The sequence below is a fragment of the Saccoglossus kowalevskii genome, chromosome 9 (genome assembly GCF_978046115.1).
Source record: "Saccoglossus kowalevskii chromosome 9, keSacKowa6.1, whole genome shotgun sequence".
In the NCBI taxonomy this organism is placed as follows: domain Eukaryota; kingdom Metazoa; phylum Hemichordata; class Enteropneusta; family Harrimaniidae; genus Saccoglossus; species Saccoglossus kowalevskii.
This window is the reverse complement of record NC_140649.1, coordinates 39,519,279-39,544,172: the sequence shown is the minus strand read 5'-3', so window position 1 is coordinate 39,544,172 and position 24,894 is coordinate 39,519,279. Positions and strand designations below refer to the sequence as shown.

General features: G+C 36.3%; 1 protein-coding gene across 7 annotated transcripts in view; it reads right to left on the bottom strand.

Annotated features, from left to right (window-relative positions):
* Positions 1-24,894, bottom strand: part of LOC100374809 (uncharacterized) — an 89,788-nt gene that overhangs the window by 44,843 nt on the left and 20,051 nt on the right. For 6 of the 7 annotated variants that reach the window (XM_085503513.1, XM_085503518.1, XM_085503516.1 and 3 more), the window contains 10 exons: positions 20,259-20,369; positions 19,131-19,244; positions 14,110-14,233; positions 10,429-10,638; positions 8,210-8,420; positions 7,568-7,678; positions 7,114-7,319; positions 2,338-2,530; positions 1,541-1,669; positions 835-1,006 (listed from right to left, as the gene is read on the bottom strand). In XM_085503513.1, the coding sequence (XP_085359639.1) occupies positions 835-1,006; positions 1,541-1,669; positions 2,338-2,530; positions 7,114-7,319; positions 7,568-7,678; positions 8,210-8,420; positions 10,429-10,638; positions 14,110-14,233; positions 19,131-19,244; positions 20,259-20,369 (1,581 nt within the window). The remainder of the gene's footprint in view (positions 1-834; positions 1,007-1,540; positions 1,670-2,337; positions 2,531-7,113; positions 7,320-7,567; positions 7,679-8,209; positions 8,421-10,428; positions 10,639-14,109; positions 14,234-19,130; positions 19,245-20,258; positions 20,370-24,894) is intronic. The other variant, XM_085503517.1, reaches the window with a different exon arrangement.

Below are 24,894 nucleotides of genomic sequence, written 5' to 3'. Positions count from 1 at the left end.
CCACTACAGGACTATTTATATGGAATCCCAGAATTCTATATCAGTACTATATACCACTACATGACTATTTATATGGAATCCCAGAATTCTATATCAGTACTATATACCACTACAGGACTATTTATATGGAATCCCAGAATTCTATATCAGTACTATATACCACTACATGACTATTTATATGGAATCCCAGAATTCTATATCAGTACTATATACCACTACATGACTATTTATATGGAATCCCAGAATTCTATATCAGTACTATATACCACTACAGGACTATTTATATGGAATCCCAGAATTCTATATCAGTACTATATACCACTACAGGACTATTTATATGGAATCCCAGAATTCTATATCAGTACTATATACCACTACATGACTATTTATATGGAATCCCAGAATTCTATATCAGTACTATATATACGACTACATGACTATTTATATGGAATCCCAGAATTCTATATCAGTACTATATACGACTACATGACTATTTATATGGAATCCCAGAATTCTATATCAGTACTATGTACCACTACAGGACTATTTATATGGAATCCCAGAATTCTATATCAGTACTATATACCACTACATGACTATTTATATGGAATCCCAGAATTCTATATCAGTACTATATACCACTGCATGACTATTTATATGGAATCCCAGAATTCTATATCAGTACTATATACCAGTACATGACTATTTATATAGAATCCCAGAATTTTGTATCAGTACTATATACCACTACAGGACTATTTATATGGAATCCCAGAATTCTGACCACTGTATCTATTGATGTTTTTGCAAGATTACAGAAATAAATATAATTACCATAAACTTGTACTAATGGCATGACAGTCCATGCAATCAGTTTCTCTTCATCTAGTAGTGGTACTTGCAATGCCAAATCATCTGTCATATTATCAGTTTTCATACGCTTGCGTAAATAGAATCTTGCCACTAAAATCATATCACTCTGGAAACTGACATCTGTGAAGATTGCCTGCAAATTCAATCATGGAACTGAATATGGTTTCTGTATAAACTCAGATATGTTAAATATAGAGGTATAATCACAAAAAATGTATAAAGCACACATTTCTGTGAAACTGCATTTCATGATCCAATGTTTGAATTCCAAGACTCGTCAGTCATGTGATTATAACAATAAACTATATGATCAGTCACAGTGTCACATGTTATTTTGTAAGTCATCAAGTCTACCATTTTTTCAAGCTAGTTCATAGCTAGTATTTGTAATCACTAAAATATTTTATAAGTATCTTTATCATACTATATGACTTGCATCATAACTAGTAGTAGTTATCACAACTAATTTATATTTCTATTAACTGATAGAAACATTGTATTTCTAAGGATGCAATAAAGTTATTATTATTATTATTATTATAACTTTACTAATAGTCATGTTTTGTGATCAACAAGTGGTGAATTATGTGATCGCGTAATTATTGATGCTGTTGAAGAGAATTATATTTCATTTGTAAATAAGATTATACATTTCTAGATAAATTACCTCTTGTTGTCCAAAGACATGATATCCATATTTGAAATTACTCTGTACCGGTGTAGTTGTACATGTGATGGGTGTGTCCCCAGAGTTAGCTGGCTGACCAGTGTATTGATGATAGACTGTTAAACGCACCTAAAATGGTACAATTAATATAATGAAGTAAATAGGAAGAATTAGAAAATAAAATTGCTACAAAAATCAATGTACAGTCTAATACTCTGTACCTTCATCTGAACCAAAAGAAAAAAACATTATACATAATGTACCATCCAGGAAAAAAATAGCTTAAAAGTCAGTGAAGAATAAATAAAATTTGTAAAATGTTTCTAGCCAATAGCCCCCCCCCCCCTCCCTCCTCCCAACTCCCAACATATGAATGCACATAAAGTAAGTTGTGGATGATGACATAGATCACTTTAATATCAATAGATTGTACATAAAGTTTTGTGGTGTTTTTGGTCATCTAAGCCAAATAAAAACTGATTGGAAATCAAAATAAGGCAGGTTGAATTAGAAATATGATGAAAATGTTAATGAGAACAACAATGAATGCTGAAAATCTATCTTTATTATCTGTATAAGGATATATGAGGTACATGTCATTGTTGTTATTGTTTCTTATATAAATAATTTCTTGTTGTTAACTCATACAGTTTTTATTCAAGCTTTTTCAAACTTGGATATTTTGTTACCCAGTTTGGAATCATGGTCATGTTCACATGGTTACACAAATTATCATCTTCAATCTTATAATATCTATCACTAAAAGTGTCAATGTCAAAAGTTTGTTATGTACTCACCTTACCTTCACCATCCAGTGCATTGCGCACTCTATCTACTTGCAATCCAAGAATAGTTCCAACATCGACTGGTACAGGCTTAGGAGGTAGAGCAATGATGGGTTCTGTAGGATGCACTCTAGATGAGATTTGTTTTGATCTCAGTGGAGTGTGGTACCTTTTTGTACTTTTTATTGGCAGCAATAACTCTTCTCTTAAAGTTTAAAAAAAAAACATTGAGCGATGAACTTAAACAAATGAAAAACTCCTTTGTCAATTGTAATGGGATTATCCTTGCAATCTTCACATCACTATTACATACCTTTGCAAGGAACTGTTTGGGTTACTCCCACTATGTCTATTTTTTATGACATGAAAAGACATGACATTATTATGACTTGGGAAACACAGGCCATTATGGTGACATCAGAAATGTAGGATGTTATTGTGACATCAGAAAAGCAGGCCATTATTCTGACATCAGAAATGCAGGTCATTATTTTGACATCAGAAACATGGGACATTATTGTGACATCAGAAATGCAGGCCATTATTCTGACATCAGAAATGCAGGTCATTATTTTGACATCAGAAACATGGGACATTATTGTTGTGACATCAGAAATGCAGGCCATTATTGTAACATCAGAAATTCAGGCCATTATTTTGACATCAGAAACATGGGACATTATTGTGACATCAAAAATGCAGGTCATTATTGTGACATCAGAAATGCAGATCATTATTGTGACATCAAAAACACAGGACATTATTGTGACATCAGAAATGCAGGCCATTATTGTGACATAAAAAATGCAGGCCATTATTGTGAAATCAGAAATGCAGGTCATTATTGTGACATCAAAAACACAGGACATTATTGTGACATCAGAAATGCAGGCCATTATTGTGACATAAAAAATGCAGGCCATTATTGTGACATCATAAATGCAGGCCATTATTCTGACATCAGAAATGAAGGCCATTATTTTGACATCAGAAATGCAGGTCATTATTTTGACATCAGAAACATGGGACATTATTGTGACATCAGAAATGCAGGCCATTATTGTAACATCAGAAATTCAGGCCATTATTTTGACATCAGAAACATGGGACATTATTGTGACATAAAAAATACAGGATGTTATTGTGACATAAAAAATGCAGGACATTATTGTGACATCAAAAATGCAGGACATTATTGTGACATCTGATACACAGACCATTATTTTGACATCACACTATTGTGACATTGGGAACATGGGTCATTATTGTGACATCAGAAATGCAGGACATTATTGTGACATCAGTAATGCAGGCCATTATGGTGACATCAAAAATGCAGGCCATTATTGTGACATCTAAAACACAGCCCATTTTTTTCACCTCAAAAATGCAGGCCATTATTGTGACATCTGAAACACATGCTATTATTGCAATATCAGAAACACAGGTCATTATAGTAATATCAGAAATAAAGGCCACTATTGTGACATAAGAAATGCAGGCCATTATTACAATATCAGAAATTCAGGTTATTATTTTGGAATCAGAAGTACAAGTTTATTATTCCTTTTTTCTTCAAAATATATGAAACTAAACAGAAATGAAGATTGGGCCAAATAAAAATACTCCCGTCAAAAGGGGTCCTCATTGATAATGTCAAAATTCAGTTCCAATATTATTTTGGGATGACAAACAAACACTATTATTTTATTGGCCTTTGACCAACAGAATACAGAACAATAGTTTGATGTTGTCTATTTTTATTTCATTTTTGTACAAAAGGCAATCTTCTAATTCCATATTATAAATTGGCCAAACAAATTTAGCATTTTGTTTCTCATCCCTTATAAAAATTGAAAACACAATAATGAAATAAATAATTTGTAATAACTTGTTAATGTCCAACTGAATCTGTTGCATAAATTACAATTATACCAGTTTTCACATAAAAATATTTTAGGCCTGATGGGAAACAAAATGTTTTATTTACTTGGCCTAACAATGAGTCAGTCACTATAAAACTAAAATTCTGATAAAACTTAATGTTTCAAGTATCCAGTGTTTTAAATCAGGATTTCAAATGAATGCCATATATACAAGACTTAGAAAGTACTCTGTTTTATCCATTTAGGCATTAATAAGATCATATAATAAATGACCAATAAAATAAATCTAGTTTTTATACAGAATGCTATGGATCAAGGTACATTCTGGAATATGTAAATTAGAATTACATTGAAGGAAGGCTATATATATATTTAGCTGTATACATATCTTAGGCACACATGTTTGAATTCTGAGATTAAAACATTAGATACTTGTCATACTAAATAGTCATTTAAACTCAAAGGTATTGTTTTGCCAAGCCATGCTGGCCACAATAAGACAGCATAACAATTTTTAAATGTGCTAGGTGGATAAAATGGATTGTAACAACACTTTTGACATGCATGTTAACAAGTTACCATAGCAACAGCCCCCCAGGACATCATTTTTTCATAGACCTGATGAATAATTTTGATTATATCTCTCTAAGGCAGTGGTATAAGCTATTTATTGTATTGTCTCCTATTATGCACTGAATTTTCCAAAAATAATACAACAGTAAGCAATTATTACTAACTTTAATGTTTTCAAAATAAATTTAAAATATCTAGCTTTTTTCATAAATGTACAGACATACCCATCTTAGTTTAGGTGCATATCCTTCTCATTAAATTTACCTGTAATCATATACCTGGCTTTCTCAATGAATTTACATGCAAAAGTATATCTAGCTTTCTAAATAAATATACCTGCAAGAGCATACCTAGCTTTCTAAATAAATGTACATAGAAGGGTATACCTAGCTTTCTAAATAAATATACCTGCAAGAGCATACCTAGCTTTCTAAATAAATATACCTGCAAGAGCATACCTAGCTTTCTAAATAAATGTACATAGAAGGGTATACCTAGCTTTCTAAATAAATATACCTGCAAGAGCATACCTAGCTTTCTAAATAAATATACCTGCAAGAGCATACCTAGCTTTCTAAATAAATATACCTGCAAGAGCATACCTAGCTTTCTAAATAAATATACCTGCAAGAGCATACCTAGCTTTCTAAATAAATGTACATAGAAGAGTATACCTAGCTTTCTAAATAAATAAACCTGCAAGAGCATACCTAGCTTTCTAAATAAATGTACATGGAAGAGTATACCTAGCTTTCTAAATAAATATACCTGCAAGAGCATACCTAGCTTTCTAAATAAATGTACATGGAAGAGTATACCTAGCTTTTTAAATAAATAAACCTGCAAGAGCATACCTAGCTTTCTAAATAAATGTACATGGAAGAGTATACCTAGCTTTCTAAATAAATATACCTGCAAGAGCATACCTAGCTTTCTAAATAAATGTACATGGAAGAGTATACCTAGCTTTCTAAATAAATAAACCTGCAAGAGCATACCTAGCTTTCTAAATAAATGTACATGGAAGAGTATACCTAGCTTTCTAAATAAATATACCTGCAAGAGCATACCTAGCTTTCTAAATAAATGTACATGGAAGAGTATACCTAGCTTTCTAAATAAATATACCTGCAAGAGCATACCTAGCTTTCTAAATAAATGTACATAGAAGAGTATACCTAGCTTTCTAAATATATATACCTGCAAAGCAAACTTAGCTTTCTAAATAAATGTACATGGAAGGGTATACCTAGCTTTCTAAATATATATACCTGCAAGAGCATACCTAGCTTTCTAAATATATATACCTGCAAAGCAAACTTAGCTTTCTAAACAAATGTACATGGAAGGGTATACCTAGCTTTCTCAATAAATATACCTGCAAAGTAAACTTAGCTTTCTAAATAAATGTACATAGAAGAGTATGCCTAGCTTTCTAAATAAATATACCTGCAAGAGCATACCTAGCTTTCTAAATAAATGTACATGGAAGGGTATACCTAGCTTTCTAAATAAATATACCTGCAAAGCAAAATTAGCTTTCTAAATAAATGTACATGGAAGAGCATACCTAGCTTTCTCAATAAATATACCTGCAAAGCAAACTTAGCTTTCTAAACAAATGTACATGGAAGGGTATACCTAGCTTTCTCAATAAAGTTACCTATAAGAGCATACCTAGCTTTCTAAATAAATATACCTGCAAAGCAAAATTAGCTTTCTAAATAAATGTACATGGAAGAGCATACCTAGCTTTCTAAATAAATGTACATGGAAGGGTATACCTAGCTTTCTCAATAAATATACCTGCAAAGCAAACTTAGCTTTCTAAATAAATGTACATGGAAGAGCATACCTAGCTTTCTCAATAAATATAGCTGCAAAGCAAACTTAGCTTTCTAAATAAATATACATGGAAGAGCATACCTAGCTTTCTCAATAAATATACCTGCAAGAGCATACCTAGCTTTCTAAATAAATATACCTGCAAAGCAAACTTAGCTTTCTAAATAAATGTACATGGAAGAGCATACCTAGCTTTCTCAATAAATATAGCTGCAAAGCAAACTTAGCTTTCTAAATAAATGTACATGGAAGAGCATACCTAGCTTTCTCAATAAAGTTACCTTTAAGAGCATACAGCAGCTTCTCAATAAATGTTTCTGTACAGGTTTATCTTGTTTTAATTCTCATTAAATATACCTAGAACATACATTTGTAAATATACTGATACCTTTTCTCGTAACCATTTATCCATCAAGTATAGAAACTAGTGATGTCCTAGCGGATTGTTCCTGACACAAATTACAACACATTTTATTTGTCTCACCTTGGGGGTGGTGAGGGAGGTGGTGGGGGTACACCTCCTCCTCCACCATAGACTCCCCCTCCCCCTGCATAAGGAGATGCATAAGGCTGGGCACTGCCTCCATATGGTCCTCCTCCTCGACTTCCTCCCCCTCCCCCACCTGCATATACACCACCACCTCCTTGGTAAGCTCCTCCATAAGGTCCACCTCCATAGCTTGTCCCTGGCTATTGACAAAAAATACTTAAAATAAACAACCAATAATGGACATTCACCACGATGCAATGTGATATTATTGAAATAATGACATCATTGTAAAAAGAGGGAACCCCCACCCTCACTACCCACCTCATTAAACAAAAGTCTTACATTTATTCCCAACAATCTCCATTAATCTGAGGCAAAACAAGTGTAAACTGAGTAAAATGGCAAATATCTCAGTTTAGAATAAAACAGAATGAGAAATGAGACTTACCTGTGGTGCAAATGTGTAATGTTGTGCATATCCCATACTGACAGGAAGTCCTCCTTCTCTTGGTGCATCTCTCCAGTCTACTACCCTGTAATAAAGCTCAGCTCCTCCAAGCTGGAATAAAATATAACTATTATTTCACAAAATAAATGATGTCCATTTTGTCTAAAATTCTAATACTATGAGTTATTACGAGGATACTGCATAGTATGCACAAAGGCAGTGCAGTGGGAGTATTGACCGACACACAGCATACTGTCTTTTCCTCCCAGTGATACATCATGGGAATTCCGAAATCCAAAACCTTTATAACAGATTTAGCAAACTTCTTTGTGTGGGGCCCGGTCAGACCCTGGGGGTAGCCATGTTTGTTTTTATTATTAGAGGACGCTTACACACATAATCGCTCCCATATTTGGAATTCGCATTTCCTAATATAGTAGGATGAAAATACCTAGTGCAATACCGCAAAATTACGGCACACTGTAACTTACATGTATGGTGTTACGATGACAGATGTATAATAATAACACATACTTTCAGTTATAGTTAATATTTCCATTATACAATGAATTAAAATGCCCGTCAAAAATAACATTTTTATTAATTACTAGTAGAATAAAAATAATTAATTAATTTCTATACCTGTGGAATGGTTGCGAGTTCATTAAATGATATTTCTGGACGTACTGGTGTTATGCGTAGCGGTGCTTTCCATCTACCTGTTAGTAAACGCACTTGTTCATCAAACAACGGAAGCTTTGCCCAAGCCCTAGACACCAGACTTTTACTGTCATGAGGTTGGCTTGATAACTGTACTTCACACACAACTGCTGTAGTTGGCTCTGGTTTGGCACTATGTATTAAAGTCAACATTACTGTCAGTTTAATATATATACACATGTACCGGTACTATGATTTTCAAGAATTTGATATCTGGATCATAATAATTTACATACATTTTTTGTATTATAATTTTATTTAAATTCTCATGAAATGTTGCTGATTGACAATGCCCCTTAGCTGACCAATAAAATTCAATGAGATTTACTGCGATATATCGGAGATAGTGACATTCATGACAAACATGTTCAAAACTTATTTACATTTTTGTTTTTATTTAATAGACAATTAAAAACAGTGTATGATTAAAATCTAACCACATGAGGTGGTATGATCTAAATTTAGTCTAATGACATGGAATGGCATGATTCAAGTCAAATCTCATGACATGGAATGGCATGATTCAAATCTAATCTTATGATGTGGAATGGTATGATTCAGATCTAATCTCATGACATGGAATGGCATGATTCAAGTCAAATCTCGTGACATGGAATGGCATGATTCAAATCTAATCTTATGATGTGGAATGGTATGATTCAGATCCAATCTCATGATATGGAATGGTATGATTCAAATCATGTGGCATATGTGGTATGATTAAATCTAATCTGACAGCATGATTCAAACCTAATCTAGAATTTAAATCTAATGACATACTCTTTATTAATCAGAAACTCATTATTTGCCATTAGATTGATAAGATTACACAACTATTTTAGATCTTAGACTACTATGAGCCATGTTAACTAAGATTTTATATTTACAAAGTTCTTTCCACAAGTTTAAATCAATTTTATCTGTATTTTATGAAGGTTTGTTTTAATACTTTTGTATCTACACTGTTAATCTTGACTTTTGTTTCAACAAGTGAGAACCCACAGGATAATCATTCAAAGGTTTTTTTCAGTAAATAACCAAGCTAGACCACTAAACATAAAGAATCATAGATAATTTACATAATCACTGATAATATCTTTAAATGACGTGAACAATTACAGAGATTTTTTAGCTTTCCACATCTATCCCTGCATGCACCACTTCACATCAATACCAATTACAATAGTCATTATTTTGTTGACAAAAAAACATTACTCTATTTGCTCTATTAGACATACATAAAAACCCAACATGTTTGTTTTGGCACTAAACCATAGACCTTATGACTAAACCTACATTGTAATTTGTTTACCTTTTGAAAGTCAAACCTTTGGTGTGTTTGGTATGTTTGCGTTTGCACACAGCTCCTTAGCACAGGCTAAGAGGTCAAAAATCTTAGCCCATGCTAAGAAAACATGTAGTACAAGCAAGTACAAGCTAAATCTGACCCATTTTTTTAAATCTGGTCTAGACCCTTTACACAGGCTAACAAAGTGTGCATGAACGCTCAGCTCTGAATGTCCATTTGCAAGATTTACTATTAAATTCATAACTATTCATTTTGGTATGTCATTACTAACATGACAATCAATACATGCACATCCAGAGACATTGTTTTTGAGAAGAGACTCTGTACTGCCTCCTGTTTTTCTGCAATATAATCTGCCTTTTCTTAATTTGTTTTGGTATTCTTTTATAACTATAGAACTAACATGTATACCTTCTTAGTTACTGTACTGAGTAATCAAAGTTAAAAGGACTGAAGATTTCTATATTCTTAACAAGTTTGGTTATTGGTTAGCATGTGGATGGAATGTACTAACATGTACTTCCATGGCCTGTGCTATTAACTGCTGTTCCTTAAATTCTGTGCCTGAACACAATTGGGTCTAGCTGATATGCAAACATATGAGATTAGCTTAAATCTTAGTCCATATTTGGTATAGCTTTAACATTGCTTTTATGGTGAGCACTTCTAATAGAGCAAATATGGTAATCAAAGTACAGCTTATAAATAGATGTAAAAATCTAACCAATCACCGCTGTGCAATGCATACTTAGTGTGAAAAGCTGCTAATGGTTCTTTAGTCCAATCAAATTTCAGCTCTTCAGATCAGACTATGCCATTCCAGATTACTTACTTTGGTACTTGCTGCCTGGTTGCTATGGTAGCACCACCAAATCCACCGTATCCTCCAGGCTGTTGCTGTGCAGGATTACAGTAGGTGACTGGAAATGTAGTTGGATCACCAAGCTCATTCTCCTTCTCCCACTGAGCTGTAATCAATCTTAAAATCTTAGAGCTTGGATCCAATCCAGTGATGAAATCAAAGAAAACTAAAAACCCAGCACTGCAGAAAACAAATATGTTTTAGAATGAGCAAACATTATTATAAACTAAACTAAAATAAAACAAAATTATTTGTTTGCAATAAGTCTGATTTTTCTGGCAAAAATTTATTGTTTTATTTATACATGTACTCAAAACTATTGCACTTTAATTACGCTTACTTGAACTTAATATTTATTTGGATTTAAAAACTATTATATCAATATAAATTTTGTTTAAGTTATAGCTATTCTTAAAAATGTAATTTGACAGTCATTTGTCTACACCAATTTAAAAAAAAGAAAGATTTTTATTATTATCATTAGAGATTACATTTTTTTAAATTTCTAATTACTCCAAAAATATCTCAAACACATTACTTTATTGTCACTTTTATGGGAGTGCATTAAACCTATATAGTCATATGGGAGTGCATTAAACCTATATAGTCATATGGGAGTGCATTAAACCTATATAGTCATATGGGAGTGCATTAAACCTATATAGTCATATGGGAGTGCATTAAACCTATCTAATCATATGGGAGTGCATTAAACCTATATAGTCATATGGGAGTGCATTAAACCTATATAGTCATATGGGAGTGCATTAAACCTATATAGTCATATGGGAGTGCATTAAACCAATATACTGGTAGTCATATGGGAGTGCATTAAACCTATATAGTCATATGGGAATGCATTAAACCTATATAGTCATATGGGAATGCATTAAACATATATACTGGTAGTCATATGGGATTGCATTAAACCTATATAGTCATATGGGAGTGCATTAAACCTATATAGTCATATGGGAATGCATTAAACATATATACTGGTAGTCATATGGGAGTGCATTAAACCTATCTAATCATATGGGAGTGTATTAAACCTATATACCGGTAGTCATATGGGATTGCATTAAACCTATATAGTCATATGGGAGTGCATTAAACCTATATAGTCATATGGGAGTGCATTAAACCTATATAGTCATATGGGAGTGCATTAAACCTATATACTGGTAGTCATATGGGAGTGCATTAAACCTATATAGTCATATGGGAGTGCATTAAACCTATATAGTCATATGGGAATGCATTAAACCTATATAGTCATATGGGAATGCATTAAACATATATACTGGTAGTCATATGGGATTGTATTAAACCTATATAGTCATATGGGAGTGCATTAAACCTATATAGTCATATGGGAATGCATTAAACATATATACTGGTAGTCATATGGGAGTGCATTAAACCTATCTAATCATATGGGAGTGTATTAAACCTATATACCGGTAGTCATATGGGATTCCATTAAACCTATATAGTCATATGGGAGTGCATTAAACCTATCTAATCATATGGGAGTGCATTAAACCTATATAATCATATGGGAGTGCATTTAACATATATAGTCATATGGTTTGTTTGCATTAAATTAGTATTTTACCAATACCAGTAGTGAAAAAAAGTTCTGAATTGCCAAGCTTGAATAAATAAGGAAATAAAAATAAACACCATGCAATAATAAAATGTATGTGGTGGAACTACCATGCAACTATTTATCTGCAGTTGTATAGCAACTATAGTCAAAAACCGTTGAAGCAGGTTAATGCCCTTTATAAACAATCGTATGTTCACTACCTTCATACACACTTTGTTCACACCCAAATCTCAAGAATGTCACACGCCCCACCAACTAAAAAAGGCCCTTTTGATTTAAAAGCAATCAATGTGTATGTCAGCCTATTGCTTTCTTTATCTATTTGTCCAAATCTAATTTTCTATGTCTTGTACGTTTAAGACCATGAAGTGATGAGGTGAAAGCTCAGTCTATTTCAATCATCTTGCCATAATAGTGTGTGTGTATTCAATTGGGTGGAGACAAGTTCGTACATGTTTTTTGTGTCTACAATTCATGCTACAATGACCCAGTGATATTTATAAATAATATATTTTAAACATTTTTTTTTATTCTAGCCATTAAATGCAACTGTTGTCACTGCCAAAATTAGTGCAATCCTAATTTTTATGAAATGTCTATCTCATTAGAAAGTTATTCTTCATTATATAAATCTAATTAGAATGAAGGTGAATGAATTTTATACTGGACAAGAAACTGCTGGATACAAAAGATTAAAGCACCTGAAATAGAGAATGAACAGTTCTTTGGCAGCAGGTACACATAACAACACTACTAAACTGTGTTCTGATCAAAGACAGCGTTTCAGACTGTTGTAGTCATTGTTTTAACATACGGCAGATGGGCATGGCTATAGAAGATAACAGAACTAAGAAAAACAAGCCAGAAACACAAACATACATGGGTATATGTAAACTTTATTTTTTATTAAATATTTTACAAATGCTCAAAAGTGAGTTTAGAATGTAAATTTCTGACTACATAATTCAAAACTTTATAAACATTCAGAAATAACATTACATGTTCTTGTATAAAACAGCCTTAACCCTTTAACTGCACAAGTCTGTCTACAAAAGCTTCTTGCATTTTTTCCTAAATTTTCTTAATTTTTTATTATAATTCTTTGCTAATTTTTAAGCCAGTCAACAGAAAGCCTCACTCCTTTCTTACAGGCCAAATGTGATAGAAACAATAGACAGAAATATATAGTTAATTTTGTGATCAAAGGGTTGAAGCAAAGTGGACAGAAAATTTGACAATATATAGTACCCTGATTACCCCATGCATTACATAATGATGATACGTTACACATAGAATATAACATGAAAGAAAAGAGTTTACAATTTACATATACCCATCCATGCAGTGTAATAGTACTGAATATTTTGTACATAAGTGTTCTGTACATTTAGCTAATTAGATATGTACATATTATAAATAGTATGTTAATTTATGCACACATTAATTTACGTGTTGTTTTAATACTAATTTATGCATCAATGTTAATGCATGCATTTCATGTTCTGATTTTTGTTAAACATGGTTAATTTGTATTATGTTTTAAGTATGTTTTTCTATGTTCTGTTATGTTCTAGCCTACAGATTAACAATGCCATTTACTACACTCACTGTATTCGTCATTATGCCAACACTTTGATACTTGTAAAACAATTAGATAGTTTTCAGATCCAAAACAAATTTCAAGAGCACATGATCCAATTTTTGACATTCTAATGGTTTTTTGGTAGCTAAAAATGATCTGTCCACTTGTTGTACAAGCTTTCTGAGGTGCACCCCTGGCAAGAATGCCATTTACAGTGAAGATAAACTAGAGCTGGTCAAGACCACAGTGATTCAATGTATATTAATAGTTATATACAAGACCAGGTACGCCTGCAGGTAAATAACCACCATGAACACCTCTAGGGGAATTGACAATGATAATGTTTGGCTGACTTTCATACCCTGGTTGCCTTGGTGACAGTGGTGGGGGATATGCAACAGGCATTTGGGGAGGGGGATAAGGTTGAGGAGGAGGACTAGGAGGTCGCTGCCCATACCCAGCATAAGGCATTGGAAACATTGGTGCCATTTCAACTTGCGGTGCTTCTGGTTTCTTGTTCATCTCTCTCCGGAGACGCTCCAGTTCATCTTGTAAATCTCGCATTTTTCGCATACTATCTTCTGTGGATCAAAAACACAGAATAGGAAGTATATCAGACAAGATGTGATGCAGATACAAAGGGTAAGGTAGAAATGAGAAATTCAGATATGAAAAACAAAAGATTTTCTGAAGTTGACACTGTAGGGCATGTTTAAAACTAGATGAAAATAAAACAATGCTTAAGACAAACTTTTATGTGATTTTATTGATTAAAACTACAGAAAATATTACAATATCACACTCTTTTAAAAAAACACATTACATTACCAATCACCATAGCAACAAGTAGTTTGCAGTTCGCAGCAGAATTCATGGGCAGCAAAACAAAACAGACACATAAATTGTTTTGAGTTCCTGTCTTCTATTGTATCCACCAACTCTGACAAACACCACCTTCTATGGCCATATATTTCTGCCTCCAATATTCTGACAACCCCTACTCTCATTCACTAGGCAACTCCCACACCACCACTCCGATCCAGTAGGCAACACTCACACTATCACTCCCATCCAGTAGGCAACACCCATACCACCACTCTCATTCACTAGGCAACTCCCACACCACCACTCCGATCCAGTAGGCAACACTCACACTGCCATTCCCATCCAGTAGGCAACACCCATACCACCACTCTCATTCACTAGGCAACCCCCACACCACCACTCCGATCCAGTAGGCAACACTCACACTATCACTCCCATCCAGTAGGCAACACCCATACCACCACTCTCATTCACTAGGCAACCCCCACACCACCACTCCGATCCAGTAGGCAACACTCACACTATCACTCCCATCCAGGAGGCAACCCCCATACCACCACTCTCATCCAGTAGGCAACTTCCATACCACCACTCCCATCCAGTAGGCAACCCCACACAACCACTCCCATCCAGGAGGCAACCCCTACACTGCCACTCCCATCCAGGAGGCAACCCCTACACTGCCACTCCCATCCAGTAGGCAACCCCCATACCACCACTCTCATCCAGTAGGCAACTTCCATACCACCACTCCCATCCAGTAGGCAACCCCACACGACCACTCCCATCCAGGAGGCAACCCCTACACTGCCACTCCCATCCAGTAGGCAACCTCCATACCACCACTCCCATCCAGGAGGCAACCCCTACACTGCCACTCCCATCCAGTAGGCAACACCCTGACTGCCACTCCCATCCAGTAGGCAACACCCTAACTGCCACTCCCATCCAGTAGGCAACCCCACACCACCACTCCCATCCAGTAGGCAACCCCCACACTACCACTCCCATCCAGTAGGCAACCCCGACACTATCACTCCCATCCAGGAGGCAACCCCTACACTGTCACTCCCATCCAGTAGGCAACCCCCACACCACCACTCCCATCCAGTAGGCAACCCCCACACCACTACTCCCATCCAGTAGGCAACACCCTAACTGCCACTCCCATCCAGTAGGCAACCCCACACCACCACTTCCATCCAGGAGGCAACCCCTACACTGCCACTCCCATCCAGTAGGCAACCCCCACACCACCACTCCCATCCAGGAGGCAACACCCATACCACCACTCCCATCCAGTAGGCAACCCCCACACCACCACTCCCATCCAGGAGGCAACACCCATACTGCCACTCCCATCCAGGAGGCAACCCTACACTGCCACTTCCATCCAGGAGGCAACACCCATACCACCACTCCCATCCAGTAGGCAACACCCACACCACCATTGCCATCCAGTAGGCAACACCCACACTACCACTCCCATCCAGGAGGCAACCCTACACTGCCACTTCCATCCAGGAGGCAACACCCATACTGCCACTCCCATCCAGGAGGCAACCCTACACTGCCACTTCCATCCAGGAGGCAACACCCATACCACCACTCCCATCCAGTAGGCAACACCCACACCACCATTGCCATCCAGTAGGCAACACCCACACTACCACTCCCATCCAGGAGGCAACCCTACACTGCCACTTCCATCCAGGAGGCAACCCCACACCACCACTCCCATCCAGGAGGCAACACCCATACCACCACTCCCATCCAGGAGGCAACACCCATACCACCACTCCCATCCAGGAGGCAACCACCACACTGTCACTCCCATCCAGAAGGCAACCACCACACTGCCACTCCCATACCACCACTCCCATTCAGAAGGCAACCACCACACCACCACTATCATCCAGGAGGCAACCCCCACACCACCACTCCCATCCAGGAGGCAACACCCATACCACCACTCCCATCCAGGAGGCAACACCCACACCACCACCACTCCCATCTAGGAGGCAACCACCACACCACCACCACTCCCATCCAGGAGGCAACACCCATACCACCACTCCCATCCAGGAGGCAACACCCACACCACCACCACTCCCATCTAGAAGGCAACCACCACACTGTCACTCCCATCCAGAAGGCAACCCCCACCCAGGAGTCAACTCCCAAACCACCATTCCCATCCAGTAGGCAACTCCCACACCACCACTCCCATCCAGTAGGCAACCCCTACACTGCCACTCCCATCCAGTAGGCAACCCCCACACTGCCACTCCTATCCAATCTCATTCAGTAGGAAACCCCACACCACCACTCTCATCCACTAGGCAACTTCCACACCACCACTCCCATCCAGGAGGCAACACCCATACCACCACTCCCATCCAGGAGGCAACACCCACACCACCACCACTCCCATCCAGAAGGCAACCACCACACTGTCACTCCCATCCAGAAGGCAACCCCCACCCAGGAGTCAACTCCCAAACCACCATTCCCATCCAGTAGGCAACTCCCACACCACCACTCCCATCCAGTAGGCAACCCCTACACTGCCACTCCCATCCAGTAGGCAACCCCCACACTGCCACTCCTATCCAATCTCATTCAGTAGGAAACCCCACACCACCACTCTCATCCACTAGGCAACTTCCACACCACCACTCCCATCCAGTAAGCAACCCCCACACCACCACTTCTATCCAGAAGGCAAAACACACCACTTATTCCATCCAGGAGGCAACCCCCACAACACCACTCTCATCCACTAGGCAACTTCCACACTGCCACTCCCATCCAGTAGGCAACCTCCACACTACCACTCCCATCCAGTAAGCAACCCCCCCACACACACACACACCACTTATTCCATCCAGGAGGCAACCCCCACACTGCCACTCCCATCCAGTAGGCAACCCCCACACTGCCACTCCCATCCAGTAGACAACCCCCACACCACCACTTCCATCCAGGAGGCAACCCCTACACTGCCACTCCCATCCAGTAGACAACCCCCATACCACCACTCTCATCCAGTAAGCAAAGCCACACCACCAATCCCATCCAGTAGGCAACCCCCACACCACCAATCCCATGCAGTAGGCAACCCCCACACCACCAATCTTATCCAGTAGGCAACTCCCACACCACCAATCTTATCCAGTAGGCAACCCCCACACCACCAATCTTATCCAGTAGGCAACTCCCACACCGGCCTCCAATCCAGTAGGCAACCCCCACACCGGCCTCCAATCCAGTAGGCAACCCCCACACCGGCCTCCAATCCAGTATACAGTACGTATAAAGAAACCTCAAACTCATCTCATTTTATCAGAAAAATGAGAGAAAAATTAAATTTTCATGAGAAACCAAAATTAAGCACAATTTTAAATTTAAAAAATAAAAACTGTGTGTGTTAATCATTTTTTGAAAACAAATTGACCAGACACTGTTTTCTTTTTTTCTGGGTCTAAAACAACAATTTGATTTGCTACTCTCCACACAGAATAATGTCTTATTTGTTGTTTCAGTCAATATTTTCTGTGCTGGGTGCTAGATCTGACAGTCATTGACGGCTGCTATATGTGATTATGTAAACAATTAATTAAAAAGTTACCATAAATGGATCAAGAAATCCCAGCAAATATAGTAACTTATATGTTTACTTATTCACTGAATTTTAATTGACACATTTATAAGTGAACAAAATTCAGGAAATTATGATTAACATCAAAGAATGAAAAAGCTGTTGCAACTAGCAGAACTTCAATCAAACCATGCTATATACAGTGCCATGCAACTAATATAGAATCATTATAATTATTTTGTGGGTCTGTTATGCTAACCGATAATTGCAGTTTTCAAGCTCCAACTTATACATGAAAAATATTGGGCAACACAAAATATTCACTCAATTATTTGCTTTTTTATGAAAAATTAAAAACAAGCAAATGTATAATGTTCTACAGTATGCAAACATGCTATTATCTACTTCAAGACGCGTGCATTTTAAAAAATAAATAAATCCACTACTAACGCTGTAACCAAAAGGTAACTACAATTTTAAAATATTTTGTATCAAATAATGTTTGAAAGGATTAAATTGTAAAAGTTAAGTAGTTTTTTCATGCATACATATATAAAGGTAGTCAGCTGGTATAATGATGATGACAGTGGCAGTGATGACACCAAACATAAATCTTAAGTGAAAGATTGTGGTAAATAACTGATGTGGCTATGACACATTTCAATATTTAATTTAATTTTTTTTAAATACTATTCAAATCATAAAAACACAAATTTACGTTTGTTTCATTTTCAACTCAAATTACCAAAGTGCAATGAAAACAGCTATATAAGGTATAGTTTTTACAGTATTTAAAATATCAGACAACTTAATACTTAATATATGCATTAAAATTCCACAGCAAGCAATCCTATAAATTCTAAAGTTACAAATGAAAATAATGAATTTAGGAAAGCAGGTGCATATCAGATGATCAGCCTATCAAAAAGTGTTGAATTCGGCCAATCACAGTGCAGTGCTCTTAGTTATCCTCATGAATAATGTAGTGGTACACAGTAGTGCGAGGAACTACAGGGAGGGAAAAACCAAAGAAAAATGTGATTAAAACTTACGCTGGAGCTCACGCGAGCTTGAAAATGGTGAGGGTGAATCATCTGAGATGGCAGGTGGGGGTGTTACAGGCAGTGGTGTAATTGTGTGCAGGGTTACTGGAGAAGGCAGTTCAGCTGAAAGTGAAGTAGTGCTTCAAGTGCAGTTATTTTGTCTATTTCTATTCATGTAAGAATGTAATCAGCCAATCAGATTTAGTTGGGAAAGTAAAGCAGCCAAGTGGTGTGTACAAATCAGCCAATCAGATTTAGTTGGGATAGTAAAGCAGCCAATCAAAATATTCATGTGTTCAAATCAACCAATCAGATTTAGTTGGGAAAGTAAAGCAGCCAATTGGTGTGTACAAATCAGCCAATCAGATTTAGTTGGGAAAGTAAAGCAGCCAATCAAAATATTCATGTGGTCAAATCAACCAATCAGATTTAGTTGGGAAATCTGACTATGTCTACATATAAAAAATCAAAGCAATTGGAACAGCTATTTACAAGAAGAAGTCAAAAATAGCAAATATTCACTGAAATTAGAGAATTAAAGGTATCATCACAAAATGAACAAATCTGAGAAAGAACCAACCAAGATACATTTTAAATGAGTATGAAATTGACGCCAATGAACAATTATAATTGTAATTATAATACAGTTTGGCTATTTTCTAATACAGTTATTTGTTGTGCCAATTCAGCATAGGTATAATATAAGGGAATGAATGGAAGCATAGAGGTAATTTAACATTAGTTATCAGTAAATTTTTCATGTGCAAACACAGTATTTTTCAATCAAACTATTGAAAGTGATGTAGTCTAGACTCAGTACTATGTACCTTCAGGTGATCATGAATGACATCTTCACTTTATACTATATTGTTTCTTCACATCAATATACCAAAGTGGATTTGATTGCAATAAAAATATTAGTATTAATACTCAGATGTTTGCAGCATTTTAATATTAATACACCACTCCAGTAATGTCTAGATATGATGCTAGTAATATCTCATCACACTGAGCTACTGACCATAGTGTGTAATATTTGTATAATAGTAATGAACTACAATTATTGGATTGCCATATGCAGCAAGTGATTACACCTGTAATTAGCTGTAACATTCATAAAGAATTGTAAACACTTACCATAATCCATATCTTGTTGTCGTTTACGTTTATTTTGTAGATATAATAATTCCTCTTGTAATCGTTGGTTTTCCATTTCTAACATCCATTGCTGCTGGTCAAATCCATTATCTGACAAATTGATTATGCAAATGAAGTGACTGACTTGCATTAACTAAAACAGCATGTCATGTTGTACAATCGGTAGGATAGTATACTCATGCAAAAAATTCTAATTAATTAACAACATTATAAAATAAAAATCTGACATCAAAATGACAAGATTGATCCACAAAAAACAAAATGGACATAATAAAATTATCTATAAAGACCTTGATCAAAATCTTTGTAAAAACATGTTTATACAAAAATGAAGATTTATTTTGTGAAAGATTATTAAAGTTGACTTTTGACAAGGTAGTAGTATCTCATTCAATAGACACAAAGGATCCATTCATTGAGGCTGGCAGCAGTACATTGAGGAACACAATAAATCCTTTGTCTTTGTGTACAACATTCATCATACAGCAGTCACCAATTAAAAATTTAACAATCTTACAATAGTTACACAAGTATTATTCAACACAGAATAAATACCAGCTGATTTAAAGCTAATTTAGCTTGCATTCATATGCATCATATAACTGAACTGTGCAAAGTAGTCTGTCTAATTAGATCTCATAGTAGTATTTTTAGCTGATACTACCAAGTTAAGATAATTATGACACACATTTTAAAAATTGTCAGTTCTATATATAATATAATTCTAAGCCAATTAGTGGAGCAGAATTGTTTAATTTCAGTGAGTATTCAAGAATAACATTTATTCAATTATTCAATTATCAATATTACGAGGTATGTACGACCTCGAAATAGTGCAGTATGCGAGTACCAAGTTGCGAGTCGCAAGTAGCAAAATATGCCATATGCTAGTGGTAAAAACGGCATATGCGAGTGGTAAAATGTATCGTTTGCTAGTAGCAAAAAAGCCCTATGTGAGGAGTAATACAAAGGCTTGTAACGTTTGCTTATAATATAACAACGTACGTTCAATTGTGTTTTATCACAGTAAAATCAAATATTTACGATGGTTATGAAATGATGTGTACATGGTTGGTAAAGATTGGCATGATGCTGTATCAAAAATTTCGTTCAGTCGTTTGTATAGAATCGATGTTTGCTCTTCACGAAATTGCACAGGAAACGTGAAAGCACAATAATTTAATAAACTGCAATGACCAGCCAGCACACTCCGCATAACATGTGACATTTTTTTTCTTTTGGTGGAATTAGTATGAACCCGTGGTCAGCGATTAAAGAATCATAGAATTATAATTGTAGTTAGTAAAAACGGGTGCATGTTCACCAAAGGGTCACAGAATTCTTGTGTCACGCGCCGCCGTTTAAATGAAGACAATGGCAGGTTTCAAAAGTAGTCACACCTCGGAGAGGTGTTAAATTTGCCACAACCCAAGTGTTAACGAGCACACAATTCCATAATACATATATGTCCAAGGTCCAAGTAGTCTGGTTGAAACGTGCGTTCCCATTGGTCGACAGAATCAACAGTTTATAGGAGGATTTAGCTGAGGGCCTGTACTTCATTACAAAGCTGTTGAAATACCACGAAATTAACATCACGTTATTTCTAATCAGCAAAAGGAATAAAGTGCATGTTGAGTGATAAGTCCGTATGTTTACGAGACGTCCCTCACACATGGAATATATTTACACGCAACCCGGATCAAATTTGAATTGAAACAAATTGAAACAAAGAAGTGTCTGCCGTTGCTTGGTCAGGAAAGAGAGACAATTTTCATGGGTAAATGCTAGTAGAAGACTTAGCCTCAATGCCCCAAATACTTCGACCTAACCACTTTATTTGTACAAGTAGAAAAAGTGTTATGTTTCGTTAAAATAAGCATGGACATGTTAGCATTGAAATAATCATAGAAGTACAGTTATCATCAGTACAAGTAGACTCATCAAGATGGCGACAAGTGCGCACATAGTAAACATCGCTCTTTAAACTTTTGGTAAAATTGTTGGTAACTTGGTAATTCCACGATCGTTGGGTAGCTGTTCGTTGTGTTAAAGTATCACACTTATCACTGGTTAAACATGGAAGCTGAGAAACGAATTAGAAAAGAACTACGCGATCCGATGTATTCTTACGAAGATCTAGACAAAGAAATTGCTACAGTACAAAGGAGACAAAGAAAACGAGAAGGTAAAAAGAAGTTTTATGCCGTAGCAAGAGGCCGATCAGTTGGCATATTTAATACATGGGAGGAATGCAACAAGCAAGTTGATAAATATTCAAGTTCTCTTTTTGAGGGATTCTTCACTAGAGAAGAAGCGGAGAATTTTCTGCTTTCTTGTGATGTTGACCTCAAAACCGGCGTTAATTTGGTGTGCAGTTGCGATCACAGCGACGAGAACATTGATAGTACTATCTCCGAAAATGTTATCACTGAGACAACTGAGACAACTACTGCATCAGCACATGTACCCACCACTAAAAATGTATCGCCAGATGGAGTTAAAAACACTTTTGAACAGTCACTTATGGAGAAACTAAAATCAACACCTACGAATTCTAAACAAAGCTCACCACAATCAATCATGGCGGACTACCTCAGACGCGTCCAAAAGTCAACAGAAAAACAAGATAACAGTATTAAATTATTGGAAGAAAACTTTACAGCGATCGTGGATAATAATAATGAAGAGAAGCGTAAGACTTGGACTAAACTAGAAGAAATCCAAAAGAATATCGATTACTCATCGAAAGAACGAGAGAAACTCACACAGGAAATTGACCAGACTAACAAATCAGTTACGTCATTGCTTGACGCTGTTGATGCTAAATCGTTGGCCACTCAAACAGAAATCAACATACAAATTAAAGATAGTTTGGCTAATATGCAGCACCTCACTTTACAGACTGTACAGGACATGATCATGAAATTACAGTGTGACCTAGAAGAAAAGATCTCATCGGTTACAACCAATTACGAAACAGCCATTGAAAATTTAAAAACTGAACACAAGATGGAACTACAACAAGTACGCGACGAATTACAAGAAGTAACAGTCAAATACAAGGCTTGTTTGAAAAACGTAGATGATTGCTCAAACCAGGATACTGCCGTTACATCAATGTCTAATCCTGAACATCATTCTCACCCTCAACTGAAAACCACCCTGGATGTTGAAGCCGACTGTTTTGAACCACGTGGTTCTGAACCTCTTCAAACGAAAGCTGAAACAAATGACGAAAGTCCCCAACCAGAAAAATGTCTTGATGGAACTAACTGTAAATCCCAGCAGGGGAGTGACATTCATCATGAAACTATAAACGCAAACAAACTAATTGTAGGCGATTCTATTACACGTCATGTCAAAGCTAGTAAAATGTTCCCGCGTACCTCTGTTGACCATCGTAAAATATATACCATTGCACAGGCCATTGACGCAGCTAAAGTTTTCATATCACCGTCAGTGGACACTGTTGTATATCACATAGGAACCAATGATTTAATGAGTGGGAAATCGCCCGCTGAATGCATTGACCAAATGGTTGAACTAGTAGACACTACGACTAACAATATGCCAAATGCAAATATAGTAATCTCTGATGTATTGAAGCGTCATAATAACAAGAACGTGAATGATAATGTGCAAGAATTTAACCTACTTTTATTCAACAAGATGAAATTACGCAAGAAAGTGACAATCGTAAAACATAATGAATTGTCGGCAAATTCCGAATTGTTTGATGATGATGGTACACACTTAAACATCAGAGGCACCGCTCAGCTGGTCTATGACATCAAAAATAAAATCAGACAAAGATTGATACCAAATGAAAACAGAAGTGCAGGCAAGTATCAGTTCAGAGAGCAGTACAGAAACGGCCGCAGTGTGAACCAAAATAATCATCGTCGAACAGGAGGATATTCGTCCAAAACTGTCTACCAAACAGAGTGCCCTCAACAGCTCAGGAAGACGCTTACTTTGAACGCCGAGAAATCGCATAACGATGAGAACGCTATGTTTTCCAAATTCATGAAATTCATAAACCTTATGAACTCATTTTAAATAACTGTTATCATGGAGCCCATGGCTGGGGCAGAAGTACGATGGACGTACATTCTTTTGGATAAATTAGGTATTTTCTTTTTTGTTGTTGTTGCTTTGCTCTCTTCTCCCAAGTTTAATACCAAACAAATACCAATTGTTTTAAATTTGATTGTTGTTGTTTTTTCTCCCTCTCCTTTACTTGGAGGTGCCAAACAAACTTGTTTCGTTGATTTTATTTCTCTAATCTGATTATTTTTAACCAAACGAATACTTATTGTTTCAAATTTAATTAACTGTTTTACTAGTACATTATATTTTCCAGCCCTGTTACCCCCTTGCTAACTTTTATTTCCTTCAGTATACTAAGTGTGTAGTATTTTTGTGTAGTTCTTTTTTTTTTTTTTTTTTTTTTATATATATATATATTTTTATTATTGTATTTTTTCGCTTGCTGGAAAATGTCCAACTTCAAAATAGGTAGTTGGAATATCAATGGGTTGAATAGCAGTAAGCTGTCAAATGCTGATTTTATTAATTACACCTCTTCCCTAGACTTGGTTTGTTTCCAAGA